Below are 27,236 nucleotides of genomic sequence, written 5' to 3'. Positions count from 1 at the left end.
GCGTATCGCGAGCACATTCTCAACAGTTCCTGTTATTCAAGTTTGCATTTTTAACCAAATGCAAATCGCCATTCCTGTTGGATATTTGGGTCGGAATGTGCTTTGCTTTGCGAATCTGGAGGTTGCATTTCACTCAGTGAAGCTGCCGGTGCTGAATGCCCCGGGGGTCACTCCCATTGCTCCACTGCAGCTCTGTTTGTTCCTGGTTGCACAGTGAAAGTTGGTGATTGTGTTTGGAGCCCGTCCCACTGTCAAAAGCCTCTTTGTCAGCGGCCAGCGGCTGCTATTTAACCGCCGTCTTTGCAGCAGGAGCCATGGCAGAGGCTGAGCTCAACCTCCTGCACCGGGGGATACTGTGGCCAAACCTGGTCCACTCCCAGGAAAGTCTCACTTTCGCCCGGGAGGAATTCCAGGTCCGGGATCAGGATGTTTTCATCGTCACTTACCCCAAATCAGGTGAGTGAGGGTGGGGAGAGTGTGAGGGAGTGAGGGTGGGGAGAGTGTGAGGGTGGGGAGAGTGTGAGTGAGGGTGGGGAGAGTGTGAGGGTGGGGAGAGTGTGAGTGAGGGTGGGGAGAGTGTGAGTGAGGGTGGGGAGAGTGTGAGGGAGTGAGGGTGGGGAGAGTGTGAGGGAGTGAGGGTGGGGAGAGTGTGAGGGTGGGGAGAGTGTGAGGGTGGGGAGAGTGTGAGGGTGGGGAGAGTGTGAGGGTGGGGAGAGTGTGAGGGAGTGAGGGTGGGGAGAGTGTGAGGGTGGGGAGAGTGTGAGGGTGGGGAGAGTGTGAGGGTGGGGAGAGTGTGAGGGTGGGGAGAGTGTGAGGGTGGGGAGAGTGTGAGGGTGGGAGAGAGGGAGTGAGAGTGGGGAGAGTGTGAGGGAGTGAGGGTGGGGAGAGTGTGAGGGAGTGAGAGTGGGGAGAGTGTGAGGGTGGGGAGAGTGTGAGTGAGGGTGGGGAGAGTGTGAGGGAGTGAGGGTGGGGAGAGTGTGAGGGAGTGAGGGTGGGGAGAGTGTGAGGGTGGGGAGAGTGTGAGGGTGGGGAGAGTGTGAGGGTGGGGAGAGTGTGAGGGTGGGAGAGAGGGAGTGAGAGTGGGGAGAGTGTGAGGGAGTGAGGGTGGGGAGAGTGTGAGGGAGTGAGAGTGGGGAGAGTGTGAGGGAGTGAGAGTGGGCAGAGTGTGAGGGAGTGAGGGTGGGGAGAGTGTGAGGGAGTGAGGGTGGGGAGAGTGTGAGGGGGTGGGAGAGAGGGAGTGAGGGTGGGGAGAGTGTGAGGGAATGAGGGTGGGGAGAGTGTGAGGGAATGAGGGTGGGGAGAGTGTGAGGGAGTGAGGGTGGGGAGAGTGTGAGGGAGTGAGAGTGGGCAGAGTGTGAGGGAGTGAGGGTGGGGAGAGTGTGAGGGAGTGAGGGTGGGGAGAGTGTGAGGGAGTGAGGGTGGGGAGAGTGTGAGGGGGTGGGAGTGAGGGTGGGAGAGAGGGAGTGAGGGTGGGAGAGTGTGAGGGAATGAGGGTGGGGAGAGTGTGAGGGGGTGGGAGAGAGGGAGTGAGGGTGGGAGAGTGTGAGGGAGTGAGGGTGGGGAGTGAGGGGTGGGAGTGAGGGTGGGAGAGTGTGAGGGAGTGAGGGTGGGTGGGAGAGTGTGAGGGTGGGGAGAGTATGTGAGGGTGGGGAGAGTGTGAGGGTGGGGAGAGTGTGAGGGTGGGGAGAGTGTATGTGAGGGTGGGGGGTGAGGGTGGAGAGAGTATGAGAGGGTGAGGGTGGGGGTGGGTGAGGGTTGGGTTGTGAGTAGGGGTGGGGTGAGGGTGGTGAGAGGGTGAGGGTGGGGGTGGGTGAGGGTTGGGTTGTGAGTAGGGGTGGGGTGAGGGTGGGGAGAGTATGTGAGGGTGGGGAGAGGGTGGGGAGAGGGTGGGGAGAGGGTGAGGGTGGGGAGAGGGTGAGGGTGGGGAGAGGGTGGGGAGAGGGTGAGGGTGGGGAGTGGGTGAGGGTGGGGAGTGGGTGGTGAGAGGGTGAGGGTGGGGGTGGGTGAGGGTTGGGTTGTGAGTGAGGGTGGGGTGAGGGTGGGGAGAGGGTGAGGGTGAGGGTGGGGAGAGGGTGAGGGTGGGGAGAGGGTGAGGGTGGGGAGAGTGTATGTGAGGGTGGGGGTGAGGGTAGGGTGGAGAGAGTATGAGAGGGTGGGGGTGGGTGAGGGTTGGGTTGTGAGTAGGGGTGGGGTGAGGGTGGGGAGAGGGTGAGGGTGGGGAGAGTGTATGTGAGGGTGGGGGTGAGGGTGGAGAGAGGGTGGGGGTGGGTGAGGGTTGGGTTGTGAGTAGGGGTGGGGTGAGGGTGGGGTGAGGGTGGGGAGAGTATGTGAGGGTGGGGAGAGGGTGGGGGTGAGTGGGGGTGGGGTGAGGGTGGGGAGAGTGTATGTGGGGGTGGGGGGTGAAGGGGTTCGAGGCACGGGTATAGGCCAATGGGCACTTGACAAAATTGTGAATGGACTGGAGTGATGTGTTTCCAATCAATGATCAGTAATGGCACTGACGGGTTTGAAGAGTAGAGTCAAAGTGAAACCCCTTCCTCCATTGCAAATCCCCATTGGGGAACTAGTGCTCCCACTGACGTGACAGAGCGGAAAGCGAAAGAGGAACTGTACACGGATTATCTCCTCTCCGTCTTCCCTGAGCCGTCTGGTAATTGAAATAAACCAAAGCTGGAGTCACACCAAAAATCTTTCTTCTGTGTCCAACTTCCCCCTTTTCCTATTTCTCTTCTCGATCTTACCCGACCCCCCCCCCCCAGTGAGGAAATCGCAGGTCTTTTATTTGTCTGCTTTACGTCGGGGCTAATACTGGTTTACCTACATCGGATAGTTAATAAATGTTAAAAGTAAGCACTGATTTCGATAATCAGTAAAGTATTCATGGCTTGTTCGTAGCTGGGATTACACAATTTGTGGGCGGCATTTGCAGATGTTTGCTTTGATTTATATTTGAACATTGCAGCATTGTGTTTGCGGTCAGTTGCTCAAACTATCCAGTGTGACATTTGCCCCACTGGTAAAGGGGTTGAAAGTGAATAATATGAAGCTGATTTAAATACCTCTTTCTTTGTCATTCCAATGATCAGAAAGGTCTACAGCCCAGAGAAAGTCCATTGCATCTGTGCCGGTCAAAAACAACCACCTAATGGGCAGCACGTTGATGCAGTGGTTAGCACTGCTGCCTCACGCCGCCGAGGTCCCAGGTTTGATACCGGCCCTGGGTCACTGACTGTGTCGACTTCGCACATTTCCCCCACAACCCAAAGATGTGCAGGGTAGGCGAATTGGCCACGCTAAATCACCCCAGCTGAAACCTAATTAACTGCACAGGAAACCCTCCTTAACCTAAACAAACTCCACTAGCCCAAGCTTTTACGATCCTTCAATAGCACCCTGGCTCCCAACCTTTCAAACCAGGATTTTGAAAAACGCTACTGCAGCAGTCATGCACATACTAACCCAGGCTTTTAACCCTTAACCCTTGATGGGGCTGGTTCAGCACAATGGGCTAAGTAGCTGGCTTGTAATGCAGAACAAGGCCAGCAGTGCGGGTTCAATTCCTGTACCGGCCTCCTCAAACAGGCGCTGGAATGTGGCGACTAGGGGCTTTTCACAGTAGCTTCATTAAAGCCTACTTGTGACAATAAGCAAGTAATATTATTATTATTATTATTATTATTACTGCACCAAATACAAAAGGCCGGGATTCTCCCCCAACCGGCGGGCGGGCTGTACCGCCGCCAAAGATGGCGTGAACCACTCCGCCGTCGGGTGCCTGGAAGTTGTGGAATCCTCCCCACTTCCAGGGGCTAGGCTGGCGCTGGAGTAGTTGGTGCTGCGCCAACCGGCGCCGAGGGTCTCCGCCGGATGCCGCGATTTGGCATTTTCACGCGGGAGCGCCAGCGTATTCTGCCGCATGCGCCGATCCACTGGCGTGATCCCTACGCATGCGCAGGGGGTTTCTTCTCCGCACCGGCCATGGCAGAGCTTTACCGAGGCCGGCGTGGGGGAAAGAGTGCCCCCACGGCACAGGCCTGCCCGCAAATCGGTGGGTCCCGACAGTGGGCCAGACCACTGTGGGGGCCCCCCCCCCCGGGGCCGGATCTCCCCACACGCCCCCCCGAGGACTCCGCAGGCCGCCCTCAAAGCCACGTCCCGCCGGTATGGAACTTGTCTAATCCCCGCCGGTGGGACCGGCTGGAAACGGGTGGCCACTCGGCCCATTGGAGCCTGGAGAATTGCCGGGGGGCCACTGCCAACGGCCCCTGACCGGTGCGACATGATCCCTGCCCCCACCAAAAAACCGGCGCCGGAGAATTCAGCAGCCGGCGTCGGAGCGGCGGGCCGGGATTCACATCGCCCCCCCCCCCCCCCCCCCCGGTGATTCTCCGACCCGGCAGGGGGTCGGAGAATCCCGCCCAATATATCTGAAATTCCAACATCCATCAGAGTGTTTAGGCCCTTTGATGGTTAGCAGGAAAGAGGTAAAGGGGCAGGGTGTGGCACCGTCTGCGATCGCATGGGAGGGTGCCATGAGAAGAGAGTGAGGTGCTGCAGGTGATGGAGGAGTAGACCAGGATATCCTGGAGGGGACAGTCCCTGCGGAATGCTGGCAGGGGGTGTTAGGGATGATGGCGTCATGCTGGAGTTGGCCCACTTCTACCTCCTCCCCAGAATCCACAAATGGGACTGTCCCGGTCGGCCCATTGGGTTAGCCTCCTGCCCCACCAAACTCATTTCTTCCTATCTTCACTCCATCTCTCCTCTTGTCCAATCCCTTCCCACCTACATCCATGATTCCTCCGATGGCCTACGTCACATCAATAACTTCCAGTTCCTCGGCCCTAACCGCCTCTTCTTCACCATGGATGTTCAATCCCTCTATACCCCATCCCCCTCCAGGAATAGAAGTTTGAACCGTCTTGGGCTGGATTCTCCGCACGCCGACGCGGAAATCTCGTTTGGCAACAGGGCGGAGGACCCACTTTCCCCGCATGAAATCAGGCTGGCTGCCGGTTCAGCGATTCTCCGCTCCGTGAAAAGCGGCATACTCGGGGAATACGGCACGCAGAGTATCCACCGCCTGAGGCCATTGCCTGATACCCGACCCGCTATTCTCCGCAACCAACCGGCCAAATTCCCGACGGCGTATTTCTAATGTGGTCCTGCCGTTTTGGGATACGCACAAGGCGGCTGCGGACTCAGTCCGGGGCTGGCATGATCAGGGAAGGGCCGATCGCAGAGCAGGATGGGCCTCATGGGGGCTCTGTGTGCGGGCGGTCCGGGTTTGGCCGATCGGGGGCACTATTTCCGCGGTCCAGGCCCGCGGGCTGAGGCCGCCGTGTGCTTGCGCGGCCTCTGACCCGGAAGTGCGGGGGGCCATGTCGGCAGCTAGAGCTGCGAGCTCTACAATGGCTGCCTGCCAGCCCCCTGCAAGGCTGTGAATCTGTAGCCTTTTGACGCCGGCTTTTCTGGTGTAGAAGACCACAGTTTTCATGACGCCGTGGGGACATAGTTCCTGAAATGGAGAATCCTGCCCCCTGCCATTGCTGCATCGAGGCTGTGTAGGTGGCAGTTTTACTCGTCCGGACTTGGAGAAAGTATGTCAGGCTTTCCTTAAGGCCAGTAATTAAAGTGAAGGAGTCACGATGCATGAACAGCCTTTTCTAATTTCATGTTTTATTATATGAAGCAATGTGAGAATGACTCATTGGTCCCAATGTCCAGATAACTTGTACCATTTATATAAACAGGTACCACTTGGATGCAAGAAATAATACCTTTAGTTTACAGCAATGGAGATCCAACACCAGTGCAGACTATCCCAAACTGGCAGAGGGTCCCCTGGTTGGAGCAAAAGAGTGGGAAAGAGCTGCTGGAAAGCAGACTGTCCCCCCGGCTCATTACAACACATCTTCCTTATCATATGATGCCAAAGTCCTTCTCTACATCAAAAGCAAAGGTGAAGTATTATTTTTCTTTCTAATTTGTCAAGGGAGCCAAGAGGCAGAAGTGAAATCAGAAGACAGACTGTTACAATCAACGGTGAAATTATAAAAATCCCCCAAATTGCAAGGACCAGATTGGTAGTAAAAGCGGACATCATCACCCTCCCATTTGCTCCATTTTCTGCAGGATACTGTGGTTTATTTGGCTATAGGACAGCAGACACTTACTTGCACAATGACAGGATGATCAACTGCAAGATGAATTAACAGTAAATTTTGATTATGCTGAGCTCTGGGTCATGCTTTACTGATACATTAGTTCCTTGTGCCTTGTAAACTTGTCATTGCTGGTTAAGGCTATCTGTAAGTTAAAGTTAACCCAAGATAGGGTAGTGCCATTGGGCGACAACCCAGCCTCCTGTGGAAGTGCAGAGATACTGAAGCTGAGCTAACCGTGAGGAATCTCTGGTATACAGACAGTGTGAGCTCTGTACTCTAATGTGATGTCTGCTGTTGCGATTCTGCGATGGGGACAGAATTGCCCCTGGCATAAATGCCAAATAGTTGCAACTACACAACTCTCAATTATGCTGGTGCTGGAGGATATCTAATCTTGATACTCAAGTAACTGTGTGCGTCTGTGTCATTTGAGAATCCCCCCGTCACAATTGCTATCACTGTTTTCCCATACAGTAGGTCCTCGCTATAAATTGTATTTGCATTTCTCAAAATCACACTCTGAAGCACATGAATACAGAATCCCCACAGGAATCAATGTTAAAGCTTGAGTTTGGTTCCTTCAGACATTTCTTATCCACAATAACCACGGCACAGTTTGAAACACTGAACTGTACACGTGCCAATTTTACATTGCCAGCTTCGATAACTTACAAAGTAAAATAAATCACTGAATATTTTTTTAAAAATTTAGAGTACCCAACTCATGGTCGGGATTCTCCGCTCCCACGACTAAGTGCCCACGGCGTCGAGGTTCACGACGGTGCGAAACGGCCTCAATCTCGACTGATTCAGGGCCCGAAAATGGGCTAGGATCGGGGCCGCGAGAAACTCGGGGGGCGTGTCGCTAAAGCAGCGTCGCCAGCGCGCGCCAGGCATTGGCGCCGCATAAAACCGGCGCCGCGTCATCCGCCGCCTAACTGGCGTCACCCGCGCATGCGTGGTTGCCGTCTTCCCCGAGGCCGCCCCGCAAGAAGATGTCGGATGGAACTTGCGAGGCGCGGAGGAAAGGAGGTCCTCCTTCAGAGAGGCCGGCCCGCCGATCGGTGGGCACGATCGCCGGCCAGACCCCTTTTGAGTGCAATCCCGGTGAAAGAAGCCCCCTCGCCCCCCCACAGGCCGCCCCACCCCAGCGTTCCCGCGCTGTTCCCGCCGGAAACGACCAGGTGTGGATGGCGCCGGCGGTAACCGTCATTTTGGGCTGGCCGCTCGGCCCATCTGGAGAATAGCGGGTGTTGCGGAGAATCGCCATTTTGGGTGTACCAGGCGATTCTCTGGCCTGTGCTGCGCAGAACTCGACGGGGCCGTTCCTGCCGCTTGGGTGCATCGCGGGAGGGCGTCGGACCGGCGTCGCGGGGACAAATAGCGCCAGGCGATTCTCCAACCGGCGCGGGAGCGGAGAATCGCGCCCCCTTTTTTCCCAATTCAGGGGCAATTTAGCGTGGCCAATCCACCTTTCCTGCACACATTTGGGTTGTGGGGGTGAAACCCATGCAGACACGGAGAAAATGTGGAAAACCCACACGGACAGTGGCCCAGGGCCGGGATCGAACCCGGGACCTCAGCGCTGTGAGGTAGCAGTGCTAACCCACTGCACCACCGTGCTGCCCTAAATCACTGAATCTAACAGAAATACTGTATCAATTCAAATTAGATAAAACTAAATCACCAAACAAGCCCTGAGGGGCACAACTTCTGTGTCTCCCCCACTATTCTCTTGCAACTCTTTGCTTGCTCTCCTTCCCCACTGCCCCTCTCTCCTTCCCCACTGCCCCTCTCTCCTTCCCCACTGCCCCTCTCTCCTTCCCCACTGCCCCTCTCTCCTTCCCCACTGCCCCTCTCTCCTTCCCCACTGCCCCTCTCTCCCGTAACAGCCTCCCCGAACAGGCGCCGGAATGTGGCGACTAGGGGCTTTTCACACTAACTTCACTGCAGTGTTAATGCAAGCCTACTTGTGACACTAAAGATTGTTATTAGTATTAAAATGTACAGCATGTGAAGAGTTAAAATCATGTTACGCCTAGCCACTAGAGGGAGCGAAGGGGCAGTTCTATAAATTGCACTGGCTCTTAAACTAAGGGGAGGAGATTAGACTGGAGCTGAACAAGATAAGATTCATAGTGTATTGCAGAGTTAGTTAAGATATAGTAGTTATAATTAGTAGATAGAGATAGTGTTAGTGAGTAGCTTAATATGTTTGCTACTCAGAATAAGTGTCAAACTCTGGGCTGGTTTAGCTCACTAGGCTAAATCGCTGGCTTTTAAAGCAGACCAAGGCAGGCCAGCAGCACGGTTCGATTCCCGTACCAGCCTCCCCGAACAGGTGCCGGAATGTGGCGACTAGGGGCTTTTCACAGTAACTTCATTGAAGCCTACTCGTGACAATAAGCCATTTTCATTTCATTTCATTTCAAACTCAAATTTAGTAGTGTTAATAAAATGAGTGTAGTTCTTCAAAGTATCTTTGTGATCACTACGCCTTCCATCCTGGAAACCCCTCGTAAAGATCACCACAAAAGTTGTGGATCGTGTTGAATTTTTTCCCTTGCTTAGTTGCTCCGACAAGGTCACATTGTGGCTTTGATGCTGAATGGCTTGGCAGACCATTTCGGAAGGTGTTAAGAGTCAACCAAGTGTATGGGACAGGAGGCGGGTAAACTAAAGCAGATAGGGGTGGCAGATTCTCTTCCCTGAAGGACATTAGTGAACCATTAGTCAACCAGAGATTAGGAGATTGAACTGCACCACTCCCAATGGTTAGATTTGAACACTGCCTCTGGGTCCAATCATCTCCTCACCGTGCCTGTTTCAGTCAACACTTCCTGAACTGTAATTGAATCAAAATGTACAACAATTTAAACGATGTAAATTGACTATATTAAACGGGTTGTGTTTTTATTCTGTATTGGTAACTACTTGCACTTTAACAATTTCACAGATTGTTTATTTGACCCGGAATCCAAAGGATGCTCTTGTTTCCTCTTTCCACTATCACAATATGGCCTCGTTCTTGGAGAACCCAGGCACCTTTGAGGAGTTTATTCACAAGTTTCTGGAAGGCAAGGGTAATTATCTTTATTCATTCATTACTTTTATCAATGAGAGGAAATAAAATCCCCCATTGCCTTTCCTTGAGGTAACGATTTGGTGAGCTGCCATCATTTCTTTCAAGTCTCATCACAGTTTAAACAGCTACCAATCGAGTAAAAACAGTAAATCAGAGTCACTGGCCATTCGGCCCATTGAATCTGTGCCCTCTCTAAGGGGGAAAAAACTGTGCTACTCCCATATATGCAGCGAAACAAAACCTCGGGCGGGATTCCCCGACACCCCGCCCCCGCCGGTTGCCGAATTCTCCGGGACCGGAGATTCGGCGGGGGCGGGAATCGCGCCGCGCCGGTTGGCGGGCCCCCCCCCGGCGATTCTCCGGCCCGGATGGGCCGAAGTCCCGCTGCTGGAATGCCTGTCCCGCCGGCGTGGATTAAACCACATCTCTTACCGGCGGGACAAGGCAGCTCGGGCGGGCTCCGGGGTCCTGGGGGGGGGGCGGGGCGATCTGGCCCCGGGGGGGGGGGGGTGCCCCCACGGTGGCCTGGCCCGCGATCGGGGCCCACCGATCCGCGGGCGGGCCTGTGCCGTGGGGGCACTCTTTTCCTTCCGCCTTCGCCATGGTCTCCACCATGGCGGACGTGGAAGCGACCCTCTCCACTGCGCATGCGCGGGGATGCCGTGAGCGGCCGCTGACGCTCCCGCGCATGCGCTGCCCGGCAAAGTCAGTTTTGCGCCAGCTGGCGGGGCACCAAAGGCCTTTCCCGCCAGCTGGCGGGGCGGAAATCAGTCCGGCGCGGGCCTAGCCTCTCAAAGTGAGGGCTCGGCCGTTCAAGATGCGGAGAATTCCGCACCTTTTGGGGCAGCGGGATGCCGGACTGATTCGCGCCGTTTTTGGCGCCAGTCGGCAGACATCGCGCCGATTGCGGAGAATTTTGCCCCTCCTTCCCAACAATATAGTATAATTACAATATACTGTGCTGGGCATGTCATGATGGAGTTATTGGTAACTAGGTGATTTTGCATACCTCAAGCATACTAGCTGCCTGGAGTAGTTTGAATGTTTTGACAACAAATTGGTATTTTACTTTGTATAGCAAATGATTCCGGAGAAGAACACATTTTGTGTGTCTAACATTTATTAAATTGTCGGGCAGCACGATGGCACAGTGGGTTAGCCCAGCTGCCTCACGGCGCCGAGGTCCCAGGTTCGATCCCGGCGCTGGGTCACTGTCCGTGTGGAGTTTGCACATTCTCTGTGGGGTTTGCCCCCACAAACCAAAGATGTGCAGGGTAGGTGGATTGGCCGCGCTAAATTGCCCCTTAATTGGAAAAAATGAAGTGGGTACTCTAAATGTATAAAAGAAAACATTTATTAACTTGTCTTTTCTCCCCCCACTCCTTAAACAGTAATGTTTGGTTCCTGGTTCGACCACATTAAGAGTTGGTGGCCTCAAAAAGATCAGGTTAATTTGTTGTTTCTAACCTATGAAGAGATGCTGCAGGTAAGTACATATTTTGTTTTGCTTGCTTTTACATTTTGCCATTTCCTCTAGCTAGGAGGGGAGTAATCATAGAATTTACAGTGCGGAAGGAGGCCATTCGGCCCATCAAGTCTGCACCAGCCCACACCTCCACCCTATCCCCGTAATCCCTCTAACCTTTTTTTTTGGACACTAAGGGCAATTTATCATGGCCAATCCACCTAACCTGCACACCTTTGGACTGTGGGAGGAAACCGGAGTACCCGGAGGAAACCCACGCAGACACGGGGAGAACGTGCAGACTCCGCACAGACAGTGACCCAAGCCGGGAATCGAACCTGGGACCCCGGAGCTGTGAAGCAACAGTGCTAGCCACTGTGCTACCGTGCCCCCATAATACCTGCCCTTAACGGCTCAACATCTGTTCCAATAACGTTTTGAAGATTGTGTTCTCCCAAACCTGTTGCTGGAGGGTATCCGAACCCAGATAACTGTTAGGATTGGGATTTAGGGCAGCACGGTGGCGCAGTGGTTAGCACCGCTGCCTCACGGCACCGAGGTCCCAGGTTCGAATCCCGGCTCTGGGTCACTGTCCGTGTAGAGTTTGCACATTCTCCCCGTGTCTGCGTGGGTTTCACCCCCACAACCCAAAGATGTTGAGGGTAGGTGAATGTTAAATTGCCCCTTAATCAGACTTCCGGGTGCGGCGATGACCAGCTGAGTTGCACGTTTCGGCAGCTCCCTGTGAAACGGACTTTTGGGCTCTTGATAGGAGCCCCAACGGCAATTTTGACGGCTAAAAACACTGTGCGGTAAACCAGAAGGGAATCCCCCTGGATACGGATGGAAAAAGGAGGAGAAAGTGGCCGGATTGCAGTGGATCCTTTAGAACAGCGGCAAGGAAGGCAAGCAAAAACCAAGATGGCGTCGGAAGGTGGCAGTTTAACATGGGGCCCTGAACAACCTTGAAATGCTGTGTGGAAGAGATCAAAAAGGAAATGAAGAAAGAGCTGTTGGCCCCGATACTACAGGCGATCGAAGGGCTAAAGGAGGAACAAAAGACCCAGGAGCGGGAGCTTCGGGTCGTGAAGGCAAAGGCAGCCGAGAATGAGGACGATATACAGGGCCTGGTGGTGAAGACGGAGACGCAGGAGGCACATCAGAAACGATGTGTGGAAAGGTTGGAGGCACTGGAAAACAACGCAAGGAGGAACAACCTGAGGATTCTTGGTCTTCCTGAAGGTGTGGAGGGAGCGGACGTCGGGGCATATGTGAGCACGATGCTGCACTCGTTAATGGGAGCGGAGGCCCCGGCGGGTCCGTTGGAGGTGGAGGGAGCATACCGAGTGATGGCGCGAGGACCGAGAGCAGGAGAAATTCCCAGAGCCATAGTGGTGAGATTCCTCCGTTTTAAGGATAGAGAAATGGTCCTTAGATGGGCAAAGAAAACTCGGAGCAGTAAATGGGAGAACGCGGTGATCCGCGTTTATCAAGACTGGAGTGCGGAGGTGGCGAGAAGGAGGGCGAGCTTTAATCGGGCCAAGGCGGTGCTTCATAAAAAGAAGATAAAATTTGGAATGCTGCAACCGGCAAGACTGTGGGTCACATATCGAGGGAGGCACCACTACTTTGAGACGGCGGATGAAGCGTGGACTTTTATTGTGGAAGAAAAACTGGAATGAGCGGGTTATTAAAAAGAACGTTCGAACAAAGTGGTGGGGCGAATGTGGGGGGCAAAGAGGGGTTTTATGTACTAATCCTGCGATGTGGTAACTTTTCTCTCTCCCACAGGTGGTGATGGGGGGAGGAGGGGAGGTGGAGGAGATGGGGCGTTGGCCATTGGGGGCGGGGCCAAGGGAGAAGCGCGGGCTTGGTTCCCGCGCTATGATAATCATGGCGGGAATAGAGAAGCAGGAAGGAGGGGGCGTCGCACGGTGCGAGCCGAGGTTACGGGGGGAAGCCGAGGTCAGCCAGAGTTTGCTGACTTCTGGGAGCAACATGGGGGGAGTAATTACGCTAGCGGGGGATCTAGCGGGGGGGGTGGGAGGGGGGAATTACTGGGTTGCTGCTGCTGGGGAGAGGGGGGAGCTGGTATGGGAGAGGATGGGCGGGGGGGCACCGCCTGGGGGAGATACAGCTGCGTGGGAACCAGGTGAGGAGCTGGAAAAAGGTGATGGCTAATCGACAAGGGGGGGGGGGGTAGGAAGCCCCCCAACTCGGCTGATCACGTGGAACGTGAGAGGGCTGAAAGGGCCGATAAAGAGGGCACGGGTACTCGCACACCTTAAGAAACTTAAGGCAGATGTGGTTATGTTACAGGAAACGCACCTGAAACTGATAGACCAGGTTAGGCTACGCAAAGGATGGGTGGGGCAGGTGTTCCATTCGGGGCTAGATGCGAAAAACAGGGGGGTGGCTATATTAGTGGGGAAGCGGGTAATGTTCGAGGCAAAGACTATAGTGGCGGATAACGGGGGCAGATACGTGATGATGAGTGGCAAACTACAGGGGGAGACGGTGGTTTTGGTAAACATATATGCCCCGAACTGGGATGATGCCAATTTTATGAGGCGGATGCTAGGACGCATTCCGGACCTAGAGATGGGAAAGCTGATAATGGGGGGAGATTTTAATACGGTGTTGGAACCAGGGCTGGATAGGTCGAAGTCCAGGACTGGAAGGAGGCCGGCAGCAGCCAAGGTACTTAAAGATTTTATGGAGCAGATGGGAGGTGTAGACCCGTGGAGATTTAGCAGACCTAGGAGTAAGGAGTTCTCGTTTTTCTCCTATGTCCATAAAGTCTACTCGCGAATAGACCTTTTTGTGCTGGGTCGGGCATTGATCCCGAAGGTGAGGGGAACGGAGTATACGGCTATAGCCATATCTGATCACGCTCCACACTGGGTGGACTTGGAGATAGGGGAGGAAACAGGAGGGCGCCCACCCTGCAGAATGGACATGGGACTAATGGCAGATGAGGGTGTGTGTCTAAGGGTGAGGGGGTGCATTGAAAAGTACTTGGAACTCTGATAATGGGGAGGTCCAGGTGGGAGTGGTCTGGGAGGCGTTGAAGGCGGTGGTTAGAGGGGAGCTGATATCAATAAGGGCACATAAAGGGAAGCAGGAGAGTAAGGAACGGGAGCGGTTGCTGCAAGAACTTTTGAGGGTGGACAGATATGCGGAAGCACCGGAGGAGGGACTGTACAGGGAAAGGCAAAGGCTACATGTAGAATTTGACTTGCTGACTACAGGCACTGCAGCGGCACAATGGAGGAAGGCACAGGGTGTACAGTACGAATATGGGGAGAAGGCGAGCAGGTTGCTGGCACACCAATTGAGGAAAAGGGGAGCAGCGAGGGAAATAGGGGGAGTGAGGAATGAGGAAGGAGAGATGGAGCGGGGAGCGGAGAGAGTGAATGGAGTGTTCAAGACATTTTATAAAAAATTATATGAAGCTCAACCCCCGGATGGGAGGGAGAGAATAATGGGCTTCTTGGATCGGCTGGAATTTCCCAAGGTGGAAGAGCAGGAAAGGGTGGGACTGGGAGCACAGATCGAGATAGAAGAAGTGGTGAAAGGAATTAGGAGCATGCAGGCGGGAAAGGCCCCGGGACCGGATGGATTCCCAGTCGAATTCTATAGAAAATATGTGGACTTGCTCGCCCCGGTACTGACGAGGACCTTTAATGAGGCAAAGGAAAGGGGACAACTGCCCCCGACTATGTCTGAAGCAACGATATCGCTTCTCTTAAAGAAGGAAAAGGACCCGGCGGACCCGGCGGAGGGGATGCCAAAAATAATGCGGATACTTGGGGAGTTTGGGGATTTTTCAGGGTATAAATTGAACATGGGGAAAAGTGAGTTGTTTGTGGTGCATCCAGGGGAGCAGAGTAGAGAAATAGAGGACCTACCGTTGAGGAAGGTAACAAGGGACTTTCGTTACCTGGGGATCCAGATAGCTAAGAATTGGGGCACACTGCACAGGTTAAATTTAACGCGGTTGGTGGAACAGATGGAGGAGGATTTCAAGAGATGGGATATGGTATCCCTGTCAATGGCAGGGAGGGTGCAGGCGGTTAAGGTGGTGGTCCTCCCGAGATTCCTCTTTGTGTTTCAGTGCCTCCCGGTGGTGATCACGAAGGCTTTTTTTAAAAGGATTGAAAAGAGCATCATGGGTTTTGTGTGGGCCGGGAAGACCCCGAGAGTGAGGAAGGGATTCTTACAGCGTAGCAGGGATAGGGGGGGGCTGGCACTACCGAGCCTAAGTGAGTATTATTGGGCCGCTAATATTTCAATGGTGAGTAAGTGGATGGGAGAGGAGGAGGGAGCGGCGTGGAAGAGATTAGAGAGGGCGTCCTGTAGGGGGACTAGCCTACAGGCTATGGTGACAGCCCCATTGCCGTTCTCACCGAGGAACTACACCACAAGCCCGGTGGTGGTGGCTACACTGAAGATTTGGGGACAGTGGAGACGGCATAGGGGAAAGACTGGAGCCTTGGGGGGGGGTCCCCGATAAGAAACAACCATAGGTTTGCCCCGGGGGGAATGGATGGGGGATATGGAATGTGGCAAAGAGCAGGAATAACGCAACTGAAAGATCTGTTTGTGGATGGGAAGTTCGCGAGTCTGGGAGCGCTGACCGAGAAATATGGGTTGCCCCAAGGGAATGCATTCAGGTATATGCAACTGAGGGCTTTTGCGAGGCAACAGGTGAGGGAATTCCCGCAGCTCCCGACACAAGAGGTGCAGGGCAGAGTGATCTCAAAGACATGGGTGGGGGATGGTAAGGTGTCAGATATATATAGGGAAATGAGGGACGAAGGGGAGACTATGGTAGATGAACTAAAAGGGAAATGGGAAGAAGAGCTGGGGGAGGAGATCGAGGAGGGGCTGTGGGCAGATGCCCTAAGCAGGGTAAACTCGTCGTCCTCGTGTGCCAGGCTAAGCCTGATTCAGTTTAAGGTATTACACAGGGCACATATGACTGGAGCACGGCTCAGTACATTTTTTGGGGTGGAGGATAGGTGTGCGAGGTGCTCGAGAAGCCCAGCGAATCATACCCATATGTTTTGGTCATGCCCGGCACTACAGGGGTTTTGGGTGGGGGTGACAAAGGCGCTTTCAAAAGTAGTAGGAGTCCGGGTCGAACCAAGCTGGGGGTTGGCTATATTTGGGGTTGCACAAGAGCCGGGAGTGCAGGAGGCGAGAGAGGCCGATGTTTTGGCCTTTGCGTCCCTAGTAGCCCGGCGCAGGATATTGCTAATGTGGAAAGAAGCCAAGCCCCCGGGGGTGGAGACCTGGATAAATGACATGGCGGGGTTTATAAAGCTAGAGCGGATTAAGTTCGTCCTAAGGGGGTCGGCTCAAGGGTTCACCAGGCGGTGGCAACCGTTCGTCGAATACCTCGCAGAAAGATAGACGGAATGGGAAAAAGAAGGCAGCAGCCCAGGATCGGGGGGGGAGGGGTGTGGGGGGGGGGAGGGGTGTGGGGGGGGGGAGGGGTGTGGGGGGGGAGGGGTGTGGGGGGGGAGGGGTGTGGGGGGGGGAGGGGTGTGGGGGGGAGGGGTGGGGGGGGGGAAGAGGGGTGGGGGGGGGGGGGAAAGAGGGGTGGGGGGGGGGGGGAAAGAGGGGTGGGGGGGGGGACCAGAAGGACTCTCAGGGTTGTTAATATATACTGTATAGTATGTATAGGTCGTTGCTACAGATAATTATATATTGGACTGTTAAATTATATTTTTGGAGAGTGTTACTTGTGACAAGGCAGTTGCCAATTAGGGCTAGTTTTCATTTTTGTTATTTATTATTTATTCATTTTTGTTTATAAAATAGGTCATTGTTATTTGTGTTGTTATAATATTGTGTAAAGGATGCACAATGTACTGTGTTGGTTGACCAAAAATTTTCAATAAAATATTTAATAAAAAAAAAAAAAAATTGCCCCTTAATTGGAAAAAATGAATTAGGTAATCTAATTTATAAAAAAAAAAATTTTTTTAGAGTACCCAATTCATTTTTTCCAATTAAGGGGCAATTTAGCGTGGCCAATCCACCTACCCTGCGCATCTTTGGGTTGTGGGGGCGAGACCCACGCAGACACGGGGAGAGTGTGCAAACTCCACACGGACAGTGACCCAGGGCCGGGATCGAACCTGGGTCCTCGGTGCTATGAGGCAGCAGTGCTAACCACTGTGTCTCCGTGCTGCCCTGAGGTAATCTAAATTTATTTTTAAAAAAGGATTGGGATTTAAATGTGGGTTTTGTGCTCGAAGTCCGATTGTATAACTAGACGTCAAACTCTAATTGCAAAACATGATTTATAACAGGACTCGGGAATTTTGGTTACTCTGTCAGGAAAATGACTCTTTAATGTTGCAATATGATCCTCTATAATCTACACTTTATTTGATACAAGCTGGGCTATCACATGTCCAGGAAATAAAGGCGTGACAGTTAAAAGTAAATGAAAGAAAATGATTTTATATGAAGTAAATCGCTGAGAAAATGCTCCCAAGGGCATATGTACTGAATATACGACAGATTTTATTCAACAATTCACTTAATTGCCTTCTTACAATTATTTTAATTAACAATTTTAATCCCACAGATATGAAACACAAATACCACACATTCACAGCTATTATACTGAAAAACAGTATTTGAAAAATGAAAATCGCTTATTGTCACAAGTAGGCTTCAAATGAAGTTGCTGTGAAAAGCCCCTAGTCGCCACATTCCGGCGCCTGTTCGGGGAGGCTGTTACGGGAATTGAACCGTGCTGCTGGCCTGCCTTGGTCTGCTTTCAAAGCCAGCGATTTAGCCCTGTGCTAAACAGCGCCTGTGAATTTGACAAAAAATATTTGTTTTTGTTGGGCTCCGATGGTAACTCGATAATAAGAACTACAAAGCAGGCCTTGACTTGCATTCAACAATCACTTCAACAAAACCACGGTGCCACTTGCATCCCCTTTATCTCTGGTGCAGTCTCTTAAACAATTGAAACCCCAATTCCTTAATTACTAGGGAAAGTGAACTCTTTCTAACCGATTCCCCCTAACAGAACAGAAAAAGAAATCTTTAATTTTAATGTAAATCACAGTATATTATACACAAATGTGTATAGATTTTTTCTGCAAAAATTGCACTCTATTCCCCCATCTTAAAAGTATGTTTTTCAGGGTAGCACGGTGGCACAGTGGTTAACACTGTTAGGGTAGCACGGTGGCACAGTGGTTAACACTGTTAGGGTAGCATGGTGGCACAGTGGTTAACACTGTTAGGGTAGCACGGTGGCACAGTGGGTTAGCACTGCTGCCTCACGGTGCCGAGGTCCCGGGTTTGATCCCGGCTCTGGGTCACTGTCCGTGTGAAGTTTGCACATTCTCCCCGTGTCTGCGTGGGTTTCGCCCCCACAAGCCAAAGATGTGCAGGGTAGGTGGATTGGCCATGCTAAATTGCCCCTTAATTGGAAAAATTGAATTGGGTACTCTAAATTTTTTTTTTTTTAATGAATTCCTCATTCAAGCAATGTGGGGATTTCTCACTATGGACTGAACGCTCCTACCATCTGTCGTGAATTATTTGTGTGGACGGCCCGTGCAAAAGCCAAAGTTAATTTACAAATTGGCCGATCTGCAAAAGATTTTGCAAACATTTAATCTATCGCAGCATGATTTCTCTCGCACATCCCGATACTAATTTCTGCATCTGTATTCATAACTATTATGTTCATGTTCTCACATTTATCCTGAAATTCATCATTAGCAATTTCCCTCCCAGTTATCAGTGAAGAAAGTGTCCAGGACACCAGTCTGGTCCCTATCCATTATCTGTTCCATAATTATATTCTTTACTTTATGTGAAGATATGTAGGTATTTCAGCTATATTGTGTTGTAGTTATTTGGTGCAGTAAGGGTTAAAACCCTGAGGCAGTGTTTGACCGCTAGGATTTTTAAAGGAACACTAGTTTGAAAGGCAACAATAGTTGGGAGACGGGGGTACAATTAGGGGTACAATTAGGCTTTCATCAAAAACTTGGACTAATGCAGTTTTGTTTGGATGAAGGGTTTCCCTGTGGAGTTAATTGGATTTCACCTTGGCAAGATTATGTTGTTACTGGATGGAGCTATGGTATTCGGTATGTTGCAGAACGCATGTCAGTGGAGTTCCAGATTAAGCTGTGAACAGAGGTCAAGCAGTTTTCTCTCTGCAGTTCAGTTAAAGATATGTCTATAGGCAAAGTAGCAGCCTTTCAAAGTAGTTCAGACTTATTAGAAGGCGAGCAGAAGCAACTTCTGAAGAGATATAGCCAGAGTTTCTGCATGGTTCGGAAGGAAGTCAGATCTTTTCTGTAAAGCAGTGGTACAAGATCTCTCTTTCTCAAAGAACATCCCTGTACAGCAGATATTCCTTATGGTAATAGTAGTTAAAGTGGATTGAGAGCTGAGATGGTATTTTCTTGTTGTTTGAGGGGGAATAAAGGTAGCATTTAAGGGTCTTTTTGATAAAGTCTGCTTCATCCCAGTTAGGGGCGTATATATTTACAAGTACCACCAGTGCACCATCCAGGACACCGCTGACCATTACATACTATCCCCAGGGTCCGTCACCGTATTCATTGCTGTAAAGGCTGTCCTTTTATTGAACAGTATGGCCACCTCTCTAGCCCTTGTGTCGAAGCACGCATGATATGTCTGTCCTAGCCAACTCTTTCTCACCCTCAGTCGGTCCTTCTTCGTCAGGTATGCTTCATGCAAAAAGACTATGTCAGCCCTCCGGCTTTGCAGATGGGCGAAGATTCTGGATCTTTTCATTGGGCTGTTAATCCCTGACGTTCCAGGTGACTGTCCTGATGGGGGTTTCTGTTCCTCCCCTCCTGTGGAGTCAGCCATACCCACCACGTGGACATGCCCCTGCACGCCGGGGTTTCCCTTTGCCTGGGGTCGTCCAAGATGGCCACCATTTTCTTCTTTATTCTGGCCATCCCCACGTGTAAAATGTTGGCACCAGCATTTTACCTATTCCCCGTGTCCCTGTGGGCTCTACTCCCCCACCTCTCCCTCCCTAGCATTTCTCCCCGACCTGTTGTTCTACGCCCCCTTCTGCTAGGTGCTCCCACCCTCTCGAAAGCTGTGTCGCTGCCCCCCCCCCCCCTTCCACGTGCTCACCAGTCGTCCGTCCCCCGGGACATTCCCTCCTATCCTTCGCCCATTTTGTTCCTCCCCCTCCCTCCTTGTTGCTTCGATGCCCCTCTATCTTACCCCCCCCTCTCCTTCCATGACGTGCAGGTGGTCATTCCAAAGAGCGCCAAAGGCAAACCAAACAATAATAAAGACAATGAGCATCATTAGTGGTTTCTGCAAGGATGTCATTTTAATTTTAAGAGGAAGAAATTCCTTGACCTAGTCCAGAATATTTTTGTCCTTCAGGGTCTGTGCTCGGTGCTTTTTTTTTTTTTTGCAAGGCAAATGCTGTGGATTTTGAGAGGGACTCTGACGACGCAGAGAATGATTAGTACACAGTATTGCTGAAAAAAGAGACATGCTTTTCTGTCGAAGCTTTCTGTCTCACCAGTGTTCTTCCACCAAGGCCTGTGATGAGGTCAGGACCTGAGGAGCCAGGTGGATCCCAAACTAGCATCGATGGGTTGGTTATTGCTGTGTAGGCTGTTGCTAACTTACCGGTTGGTTCAATTGGCTCTGTTTTATAACCTTTGCTCTCGAGTCGCCAGGTATCTTTATGATACCGCCACGAGGTTCAAGTTCAAGTAATGATCAATAACTCAACACACCAATTACTAAGATTCAAATCAATACACGTTTATTATACACAGTAAATCGCTACTCATGCATAAACTCTACTTTCTAGGCTATTTCTATAACTAAAAGGCCTATACTTAGCTTCGGACTGGCCCACCAGGTCAGGGGAACAAATGGCCTTTCATTCGGGTTCTGAGTCTGCGGGATTCAAAAGCTGGTATGGACTGGTAGCTAGGAGCGCCTATCTCGTAGCGAGCGTTGACTTGAGACTTACTTCCTTGGCGGCCGCCGGACAGGTCACTGTCAAGGGTGGTTCGCGTTGCTGAGTGACCCGGTCAAGAAGGACAATTTGAATTTGGGGCTTTGCTTTATAGTCCCCAGGGGCTTCCCGCCCTTCGGGGCGGACCCTGTACCTGGTTTCAAGTGATTGGACTTTGTTCCAATCGCCTGGTTCGATTTCTCCGATACTGGAGCTGTTCCCTGATCGTTGGGCGGTCTTTAGGTGACCGTTAACCTCTTTTGAGTTGGCTCCTGCTGGCGCCGAGGAGTCTGGCTTGGCTTTGTTTAGCTCAAAATGTTTCGATTGTTCCCGGGCATCGCTCATTACTAGGTAGATGGCTGCTACATTACTATGCAGATGGCTGCTGGTATCGATGCTGTCTGGGTTTTTGCAGAGTCTAATAACCAGTAAACTTGCACCTGCTAGTTTTTGCCTGTGTTGGCTGAATTTCCCTTCAGCCTTTGCGGTTCTCCATTTTAAGTCGGGAAGTGGCCAAAACTCAGGTGGCTACACGACGTTGCTTGAAAGCACTGTCAACAACACCGCCCACCATTCTATTGATCCTGGGGCCTTCACCCACCCCCCCCCCCCATTTTATGTGAAGAATTTCTGTTATCAACCCCACTTTAGTCGTTTCAAACGTGTGCCACCTTTAGTTTAGTTTAGTTTGAACCAGGGTTTCAAACTTAGTGTTTAACAACTCACCTACCACCACATGTTCCCTCCGTCATCTTCTCTTACGACGGGAAAGCACACATTTCTTCCCTCTTTCCTTTAAACAAAGTCTTCCAGCGTAAAATATTACCTTTGTGGCTCTCCACCGCTCGTCTAGTGCTTGAATATTTTCCTTGAGCGGCTGTGAGTCTGCAGGTAGCTTCGTGCTGCGATCGTGGACTCACCGGGAAATATGTTCAGTTGGCTTAAGAACATTCTGGAGCAGGCGGGAAAGGATAAATTCGGAGGGGGACTGCAGGGAAGAGATCTGATGTAATAGATCACTGTTCCTGGAGAGGATTGATTTCCTGTGCGCTGCAGAGAGGAAAATTCTATTTAAAAAAAAAAAAAAAAAAAAAAAAAAATTAAATTTAGAGTACCCAATTCATTTTTCCCAATTAAGGGGCAATTTAGCGCGGCCAATCCACCTAGCCTGCACATCTTTGGGTTGTGCGGGCGAAACCCACGCAGACACGGGGAGAATGTGCAAACTCCACACGGACAGGGACCCGGGGCCGGGATCGAACCTGGGACCTCGGCGCCGTGAGGCCGCAGTGCTTCTTTAACACAGTTGATCCTCCACAAAACATGCCCTTGCCTTTCCCAAATTGAACGCACATTAACTGTCACCAGTTGCTTCCACACCCCTGTAGTGATAAATTCTCGCCGAGTGTGCGCACTAAGGGAAACTCCCGTCTGCTTCCACAGCTCGTAACTCCCAGAACCGGTCGCCATGGACTTGTAGCTTGAAGGGCGCCACTCCACACCAAGCGTGGCCTGACCAGGCATCTCTCTCCCACTCATACCGCCAGCCATTGGCGTTGTGGAAGGATTTTGCAGCTTGATCCTCACCCTGTTTGGTTGTGTAATGGACACACCTTCCTTGGTCGTCAAGGCCTGGGGTGGGACTCGAACCCCCTTGTAGCTCAGATGCAGGTTCACTAGTCACTGAGCCACAAGACCTCATGCTGTGGTACAGACTGATTTTTCAATTTGAGCAACTTTACCTGAGTCAGAATTTTATGCAATAAAGAGAATGGCGCAATCAGGAGTGAGAGCACTGTCCGTAACTGGCTTGCCCTTTGTACAAAGTGAGGAGCCCAGCCAATGTCGAGCAGAGGAACCTGGAAACAATTGGTAAGGTATTTATTCTTCCCTCATCTTTCAAACACAGAAATGCACTGTTCTGGCATTTGCTGTTACTTTAATGTTGCGTATTTCTTGAGATTTCTCAAACAATGTTTTTTGTAAATCGACCAGGATGAAACTGGCATAGATTTTTGACTTGAGACCAGCTTGTGAATGCTAAAATAATCCTAACAGTTTGCCCTTCTGCGTGTTGTTCACGTGCTGCTTGTACTACAGAGATTTCATTAGCACATTTGAACCACATTATGTGACTGTAATAGAGCATTAAACTGTAAATATTAACCCGCTGATTGCAACAAGGAAAGAGAAGAAAATCTCTTTCTAATTAACGCATTTAAATCTCTGTATAATCTGTGGTCAAAGTGAACACGCTGTCTCGTTGACTGGCAATGGTCATGCAAGAAATGTTAAAGGACCAAAGATGTTTATTTTCAGGATATGCACGGGGTTTTGGTGAAACTGGGAGAATTCCTGGGAAAACCTCTCAGCGAAGATGTGATTAGAACGATTGCGAACCACAGCAAATTTGACAACATGAAGCAAAACAACATGTCCAATTACAGCTTTGTGCCCGAAGAACTGATGGATCAAAAGAAAAGCAACTTTTTGAGAAAAGGTAACTATCAGGAAGAGCAGGGCTTGGGGCGGGTCGCCCGGGCGACTTGGGCACCATTCCTTTTGTAAACCTTGAGGCCTTTATTTAAGGATGATGTGGAGATGCCTGTGTCGGACTGGGGTGACCACAGTAAGAAGTCTTACAACACCAGGTTAAAGTCCAACAGATTTGTTTCAAACACTAGCTTTCGGAGCACAGCTCCTTCATTCACCTGAGGAAGGAGCAGCGCTCCGAAAGCTAGTGTTTGAAACAAATCTGTTGGACTTTAACCTGGTGTTGTAAGACTTCTTACTACTTCCTATAAGGACTGATCTCGCTCTTCCCCTAGTGCATCACCTGGTACAACTCATTGCTACGTTTCAAAGACTCAAAGGCCTGTTATTCTCCCCTGCCTCCGGTTTCTGAGAAAATAGGGGACAATTCCTCTTCCCCCACCCCCCCAACCCAAATTCCGTTTTAACTGGTGCATTTTTCATTTTGATTATTAGATATGCAATGCTGCCCTCTGTTGGAGCGACAGAATTAAAGTTCTTCAACTTTAGTTGAAGTACTGGCTAGCTGCCTATGAGAATGTGTTAGTCTCAGTGTGACACACAACATTCAGTAATTCCTCACTTAAAGGCATAGTTACTGATGTACCATTAATCCACTGCTAGACAATGAGAGCGAAAGAACATAGGCTTTATTACACAAGAACTTGCCTGCCTGAGATCGCTGTAACAGTGGAGTGCCGCCCCACGGGTCTATATACCGTCCGGGGAGTGGCGGAGCCAGAAGTGGAGCCCACCAGGGTTCCAGCACACTACATGGTAAAGGGATCATATTACAGTACTCTACAGACCACTTATTCTGGTGAATACATTCACCACAGTTACCTTCCTTTTTTAAAATAAATTTAGAGTACCCAATTCACTTTTTCCAATTAAGGGACAATTTAGCGTGCCCAATCTACCTAGTCTGCATGTCTTTTGTGTTGTGGGGGTGAGACCCACGCAAACACGGGGATAATGTGCAAACTCCACACGGACAGGGACCCGGGGCCGGACTCAAACCTCGGTCCTCAGCGCGGTGAGGCAGCAGTGCTAACCATTGTGTCACCTTGCCGCCATTCGCCAGGCCTCTCTACCCGGCCTGTGGACTCACTGTTGAAAATACAGGCAAGGTTCAAATGAAAGATCCCAATGAGCTGTTCCTCCAATCACAGTCAGCTTCTCTTCCGCATTTGGTGCTGATTGGCTCACCGTGGAGAGAAACAGTCAATGATTGGAGGAGCAACATGAACATGGTGCATTCTCTCTCTCTCATCCTCCCACAGTAGCGCCAGCCCTTCAAGGAGCACAGGGGAGGCCACGAGGGGCAGCTACAGCGCCTGGCCCCCCGCCCAGGGCAGCTGGAGTCTCCGACAGGGCAGACCGAGGGTGTGTGTATTCACAGCCTCCCAAATTCCGCCTCAGAATTAAAATGTCCAAACCTCACAGATCCATGTGTGTTTTATGTGAGTCTGTATGTGTCTCTGTGTGTGTGTGTGTGTCTGTGTGTCTGTGTGTGTGTGTGTGTGTGTGTGTGTGTGTCTCTGTGTGTGTGTGTGTGTGTGTGTGTGTGTCTCTGTGTGTGTGTCTCTGTGTGTGTGTGTGTCTCTGTGTGTGTGTGTGTCTCTGTGCGTGTGTGTCTCTGTGCGTGTGTGTCTCTGTGCGTGTGTGTCTCTGTGCGTGTGTGTCTCTGTGCGTGTGTGGCTCTGTGCGTGTGTGGCTCTGTGCGTGTGTGGCTCTGTGCGTGTGTGGGTCTCTGTGCGCATGTGTGTGTCTCTGTGCGCGTGTCTATGTCTCTGTGCGCGTGTCTATGTCTCTGTGCGCGTGTCTATGTCTCTGTGCGCGTGTCTATGTCTCTGTGCGCGTGTCTATGTCTCTGTGCGCGTGTCTATGTCTCTGTGCGCGTGTCTATGTCTCTGTGCGCGTGTCTATGTCTCTGTGCGCGTGTCTATGTCTCTGTGCGCGTGTCTATGTCTCTGTGCGCGTGTCTATGTCTCTGTGCGCGTGTCTATGTCTCTGTGTGTATGTGTCTGTGTGAGAGAGAGGGGAAGTCAGAGTGAGACTTCACGAACGCACACGAATCTTCCCCCTCCTCCCTCCCCTCTAAAATCTATCCACAAAGCCGGGCAGGAGGGAGTGAAGGCAAACCCAGGCTCGAAGGAAACTTGCTTCCGACCCCCATTTTCACATGAATTTCACCAAGACCAGCTCAGAGTGTCAACCACCAGAGGCAGACATTTTATCAAATAAATTTAGAGTACCCAATTCATTTTTTTCCAATTAAGGGGCAGTTTAGCGTGGCCAATCCACCTACCCTGCACATCTTTGGGTTGTGGGGCAAAACCCACGCAGGCACAGGGAGAATGTGCAAACTCCACACGGACAGTGACCCAGAGCCGGGATCGAACCCGGGACCTCGGCGCCGTGAGGCTGCAGTGCTAACCCACTGCGCCACCGTCCTGCCCTCACCAGAGGCAGACGTAAGGTTAAACCAAGGTTAAAGGAGTTTGTTAAACCAGCTCCTGAGCTCAGCCCTGTTTCCAGCCTATTACCTGATGACCAATACTTGGGGCCAAGTCTCTCTCTCTAGTTTTGCTTCTTAAGTGAAAGGCAAAGAAAGGTTTTCTTGGTTAGATTAGCTGCTTTGCACATTATAATTGTCAATTTTATTAATTACAGTTTATTTTATAAAGGATCAATTGCTTTGACATTGATTTTATTTTCCTGAAATTCTTGTTCAATGTTTTATCAAAGCTTGGGTGAAATTTTCTCTTTTTTGTGACTTGAAAATCCGGCTAGAAAAGCAGCTTGTAGCCAACCAGCCATAAATCAATGTTGGCGTGGCTCTCAGTGGGTAACGTTCTAATCTCTGAGTCCGAAGCTTGAGTTACCTTTCAGAGATTGGAGCGCAAAATCTAGTACTGAGCAGGTGCTGCATTTACAATATAAAGTTTGCCTCACAGCGCCAGGGACCCGGGTTCGATTTCCCCGCTGGGTCACTGGCTGTGTGGAGTCTGCACGTTCTCCCCGTGTCTGCGTGGGTTTCCTCCGGGTGCTCCGGTTTCCTCCCACAGTCCAAAGCTGTGCAGGTTGTGTGGATTGGCCATGATGAAATTGCCCTTAGTGTCCAGGGATGTCCAGGTTACGGGCATTGGGTGGGTGGGGGGCATAGCTGGGGTGCTCTTTCAGAGGGTTGGTGCAGACTTGATAGCCGAATGGCCCCCTCCTTCGCTGTCGGGATTCTATGATTCTCTGAGGAGCAGTATAATTGCAATTTCTTCCTTCTCCGATACGGTAACCTTTTTTAAAACTGTTGCAGTAAATCAGATACAATTCTGTTACAGGCATTGCTGGAGATTGGAAAAGCCATCTCACCGCAGCCCAGACTGAACATTTTAATTCGATATACGCTCAGAAAATGGAAGGACTGAATTTTCCATTTTACAAGGACTGAAGGTGCAAGAATTGAAGTCAAGAACTATGAATTTCATAAAATATATGATTAGCATAATATCAGTGGCTCAGCAAGTCATAATCGAGTTTAAAGAAATGTGTTGCTTTAAAGGCGCCTCTTATTTGTCCCTTTGTTGGAGGTCCGGTTTTCCTGTACTGGGGGAGAGATGTATCAGTTGGAAGTTTGAGCAGGACAAATGGACCTGACAGAACCACAGTTAAATGTGCAAGTGTATCTGAAACTATCCTTTGCTGCATTTAAAGATCAGAGTCAGACAAATTGAACCTAATCCAATAATCAACAATGTAATTTCTCATTTCAAACTAATCTATTTGTAATTAATTTCGCCACTGCTATATTTCACCGTTTTATCTGAAAATGATGCCTCCGTAACTGAAAACGAGGATAGTGAGTGAACATTCCTTCTGTATTCCCAACAGATAGTAGAACGTGAATGTGTGTGCTCGATAATCATTGTCAATGCTTTGCAATTAAAACTAATTACAGGTAGTTTAACAAAA

General features: G+C 50.9%; 1 protein-coding gene across 1 annotated transcript; it reads left to right on the top strand.

Annotated features, from left to right (window-relative positions):
* Positions 1-27,236, top strand: LOC140395711 (sulfotransferase 2B1-like). Its single transcript, XM_072483825.1, has 6 exons — positions 1-456; positions 5,754-5,962; positions 9,124-9,250; positions 10,644-10,738; positions 23,052-23,232; positions 26,606-27,236. The coding sequence occupies exons 1-6, from the start codon at positions 315-317 to the stop codon at positions 26,713-26,715; spliced, it is 864 nt and encodes a 287-aa protein (XP_072339926.1). The 5' UTR covers positions 1-314; the 3' UTR covers positions 26,716-27,236.

This window comes from Scyliorhinus torazame, chromosome 18, assembly GCF_047496885.1.
Source record: "Scyliorhinus torazame isolate Kashiwa2021f chromosome 18, sScyTor2.1, whole genome shotgun sequence".
NCBI lineage: Eukaryota > Metazoa > Chordata > Chondrichthyes > Carcharhiniformes > Scyliorhinidae > Scyliorhinus > Scyliorhinus torazame.
This window is presented reverse-complemented; position numbering and strand designations above follow the sequence as displayed.

Bases quoted from the DNA above. Each gene is read 5' to 3' on its own strand.
- LOC140395711 (XM_072483825.1), top strand. From the start codon at position 315: ATGGCAGAGGCTGAGCTCAACCTCCTGCACCGGGGGATACTGTGGCCA. The intron at 457-5,753 runs GTGAGTGAGGGT...TTATATAAACAG, and splicing joins CGTCACTTACCCCAAATCAG to GTACCACTTGGATGCAAGAA. The intron at 5,963-9,123 runs GTGAAGTATTAT...ACAATTTCACAG, and splicing joins TCTCTACATCAAAAGCAAAG to ATTGTTTATTTGACCCGGAA.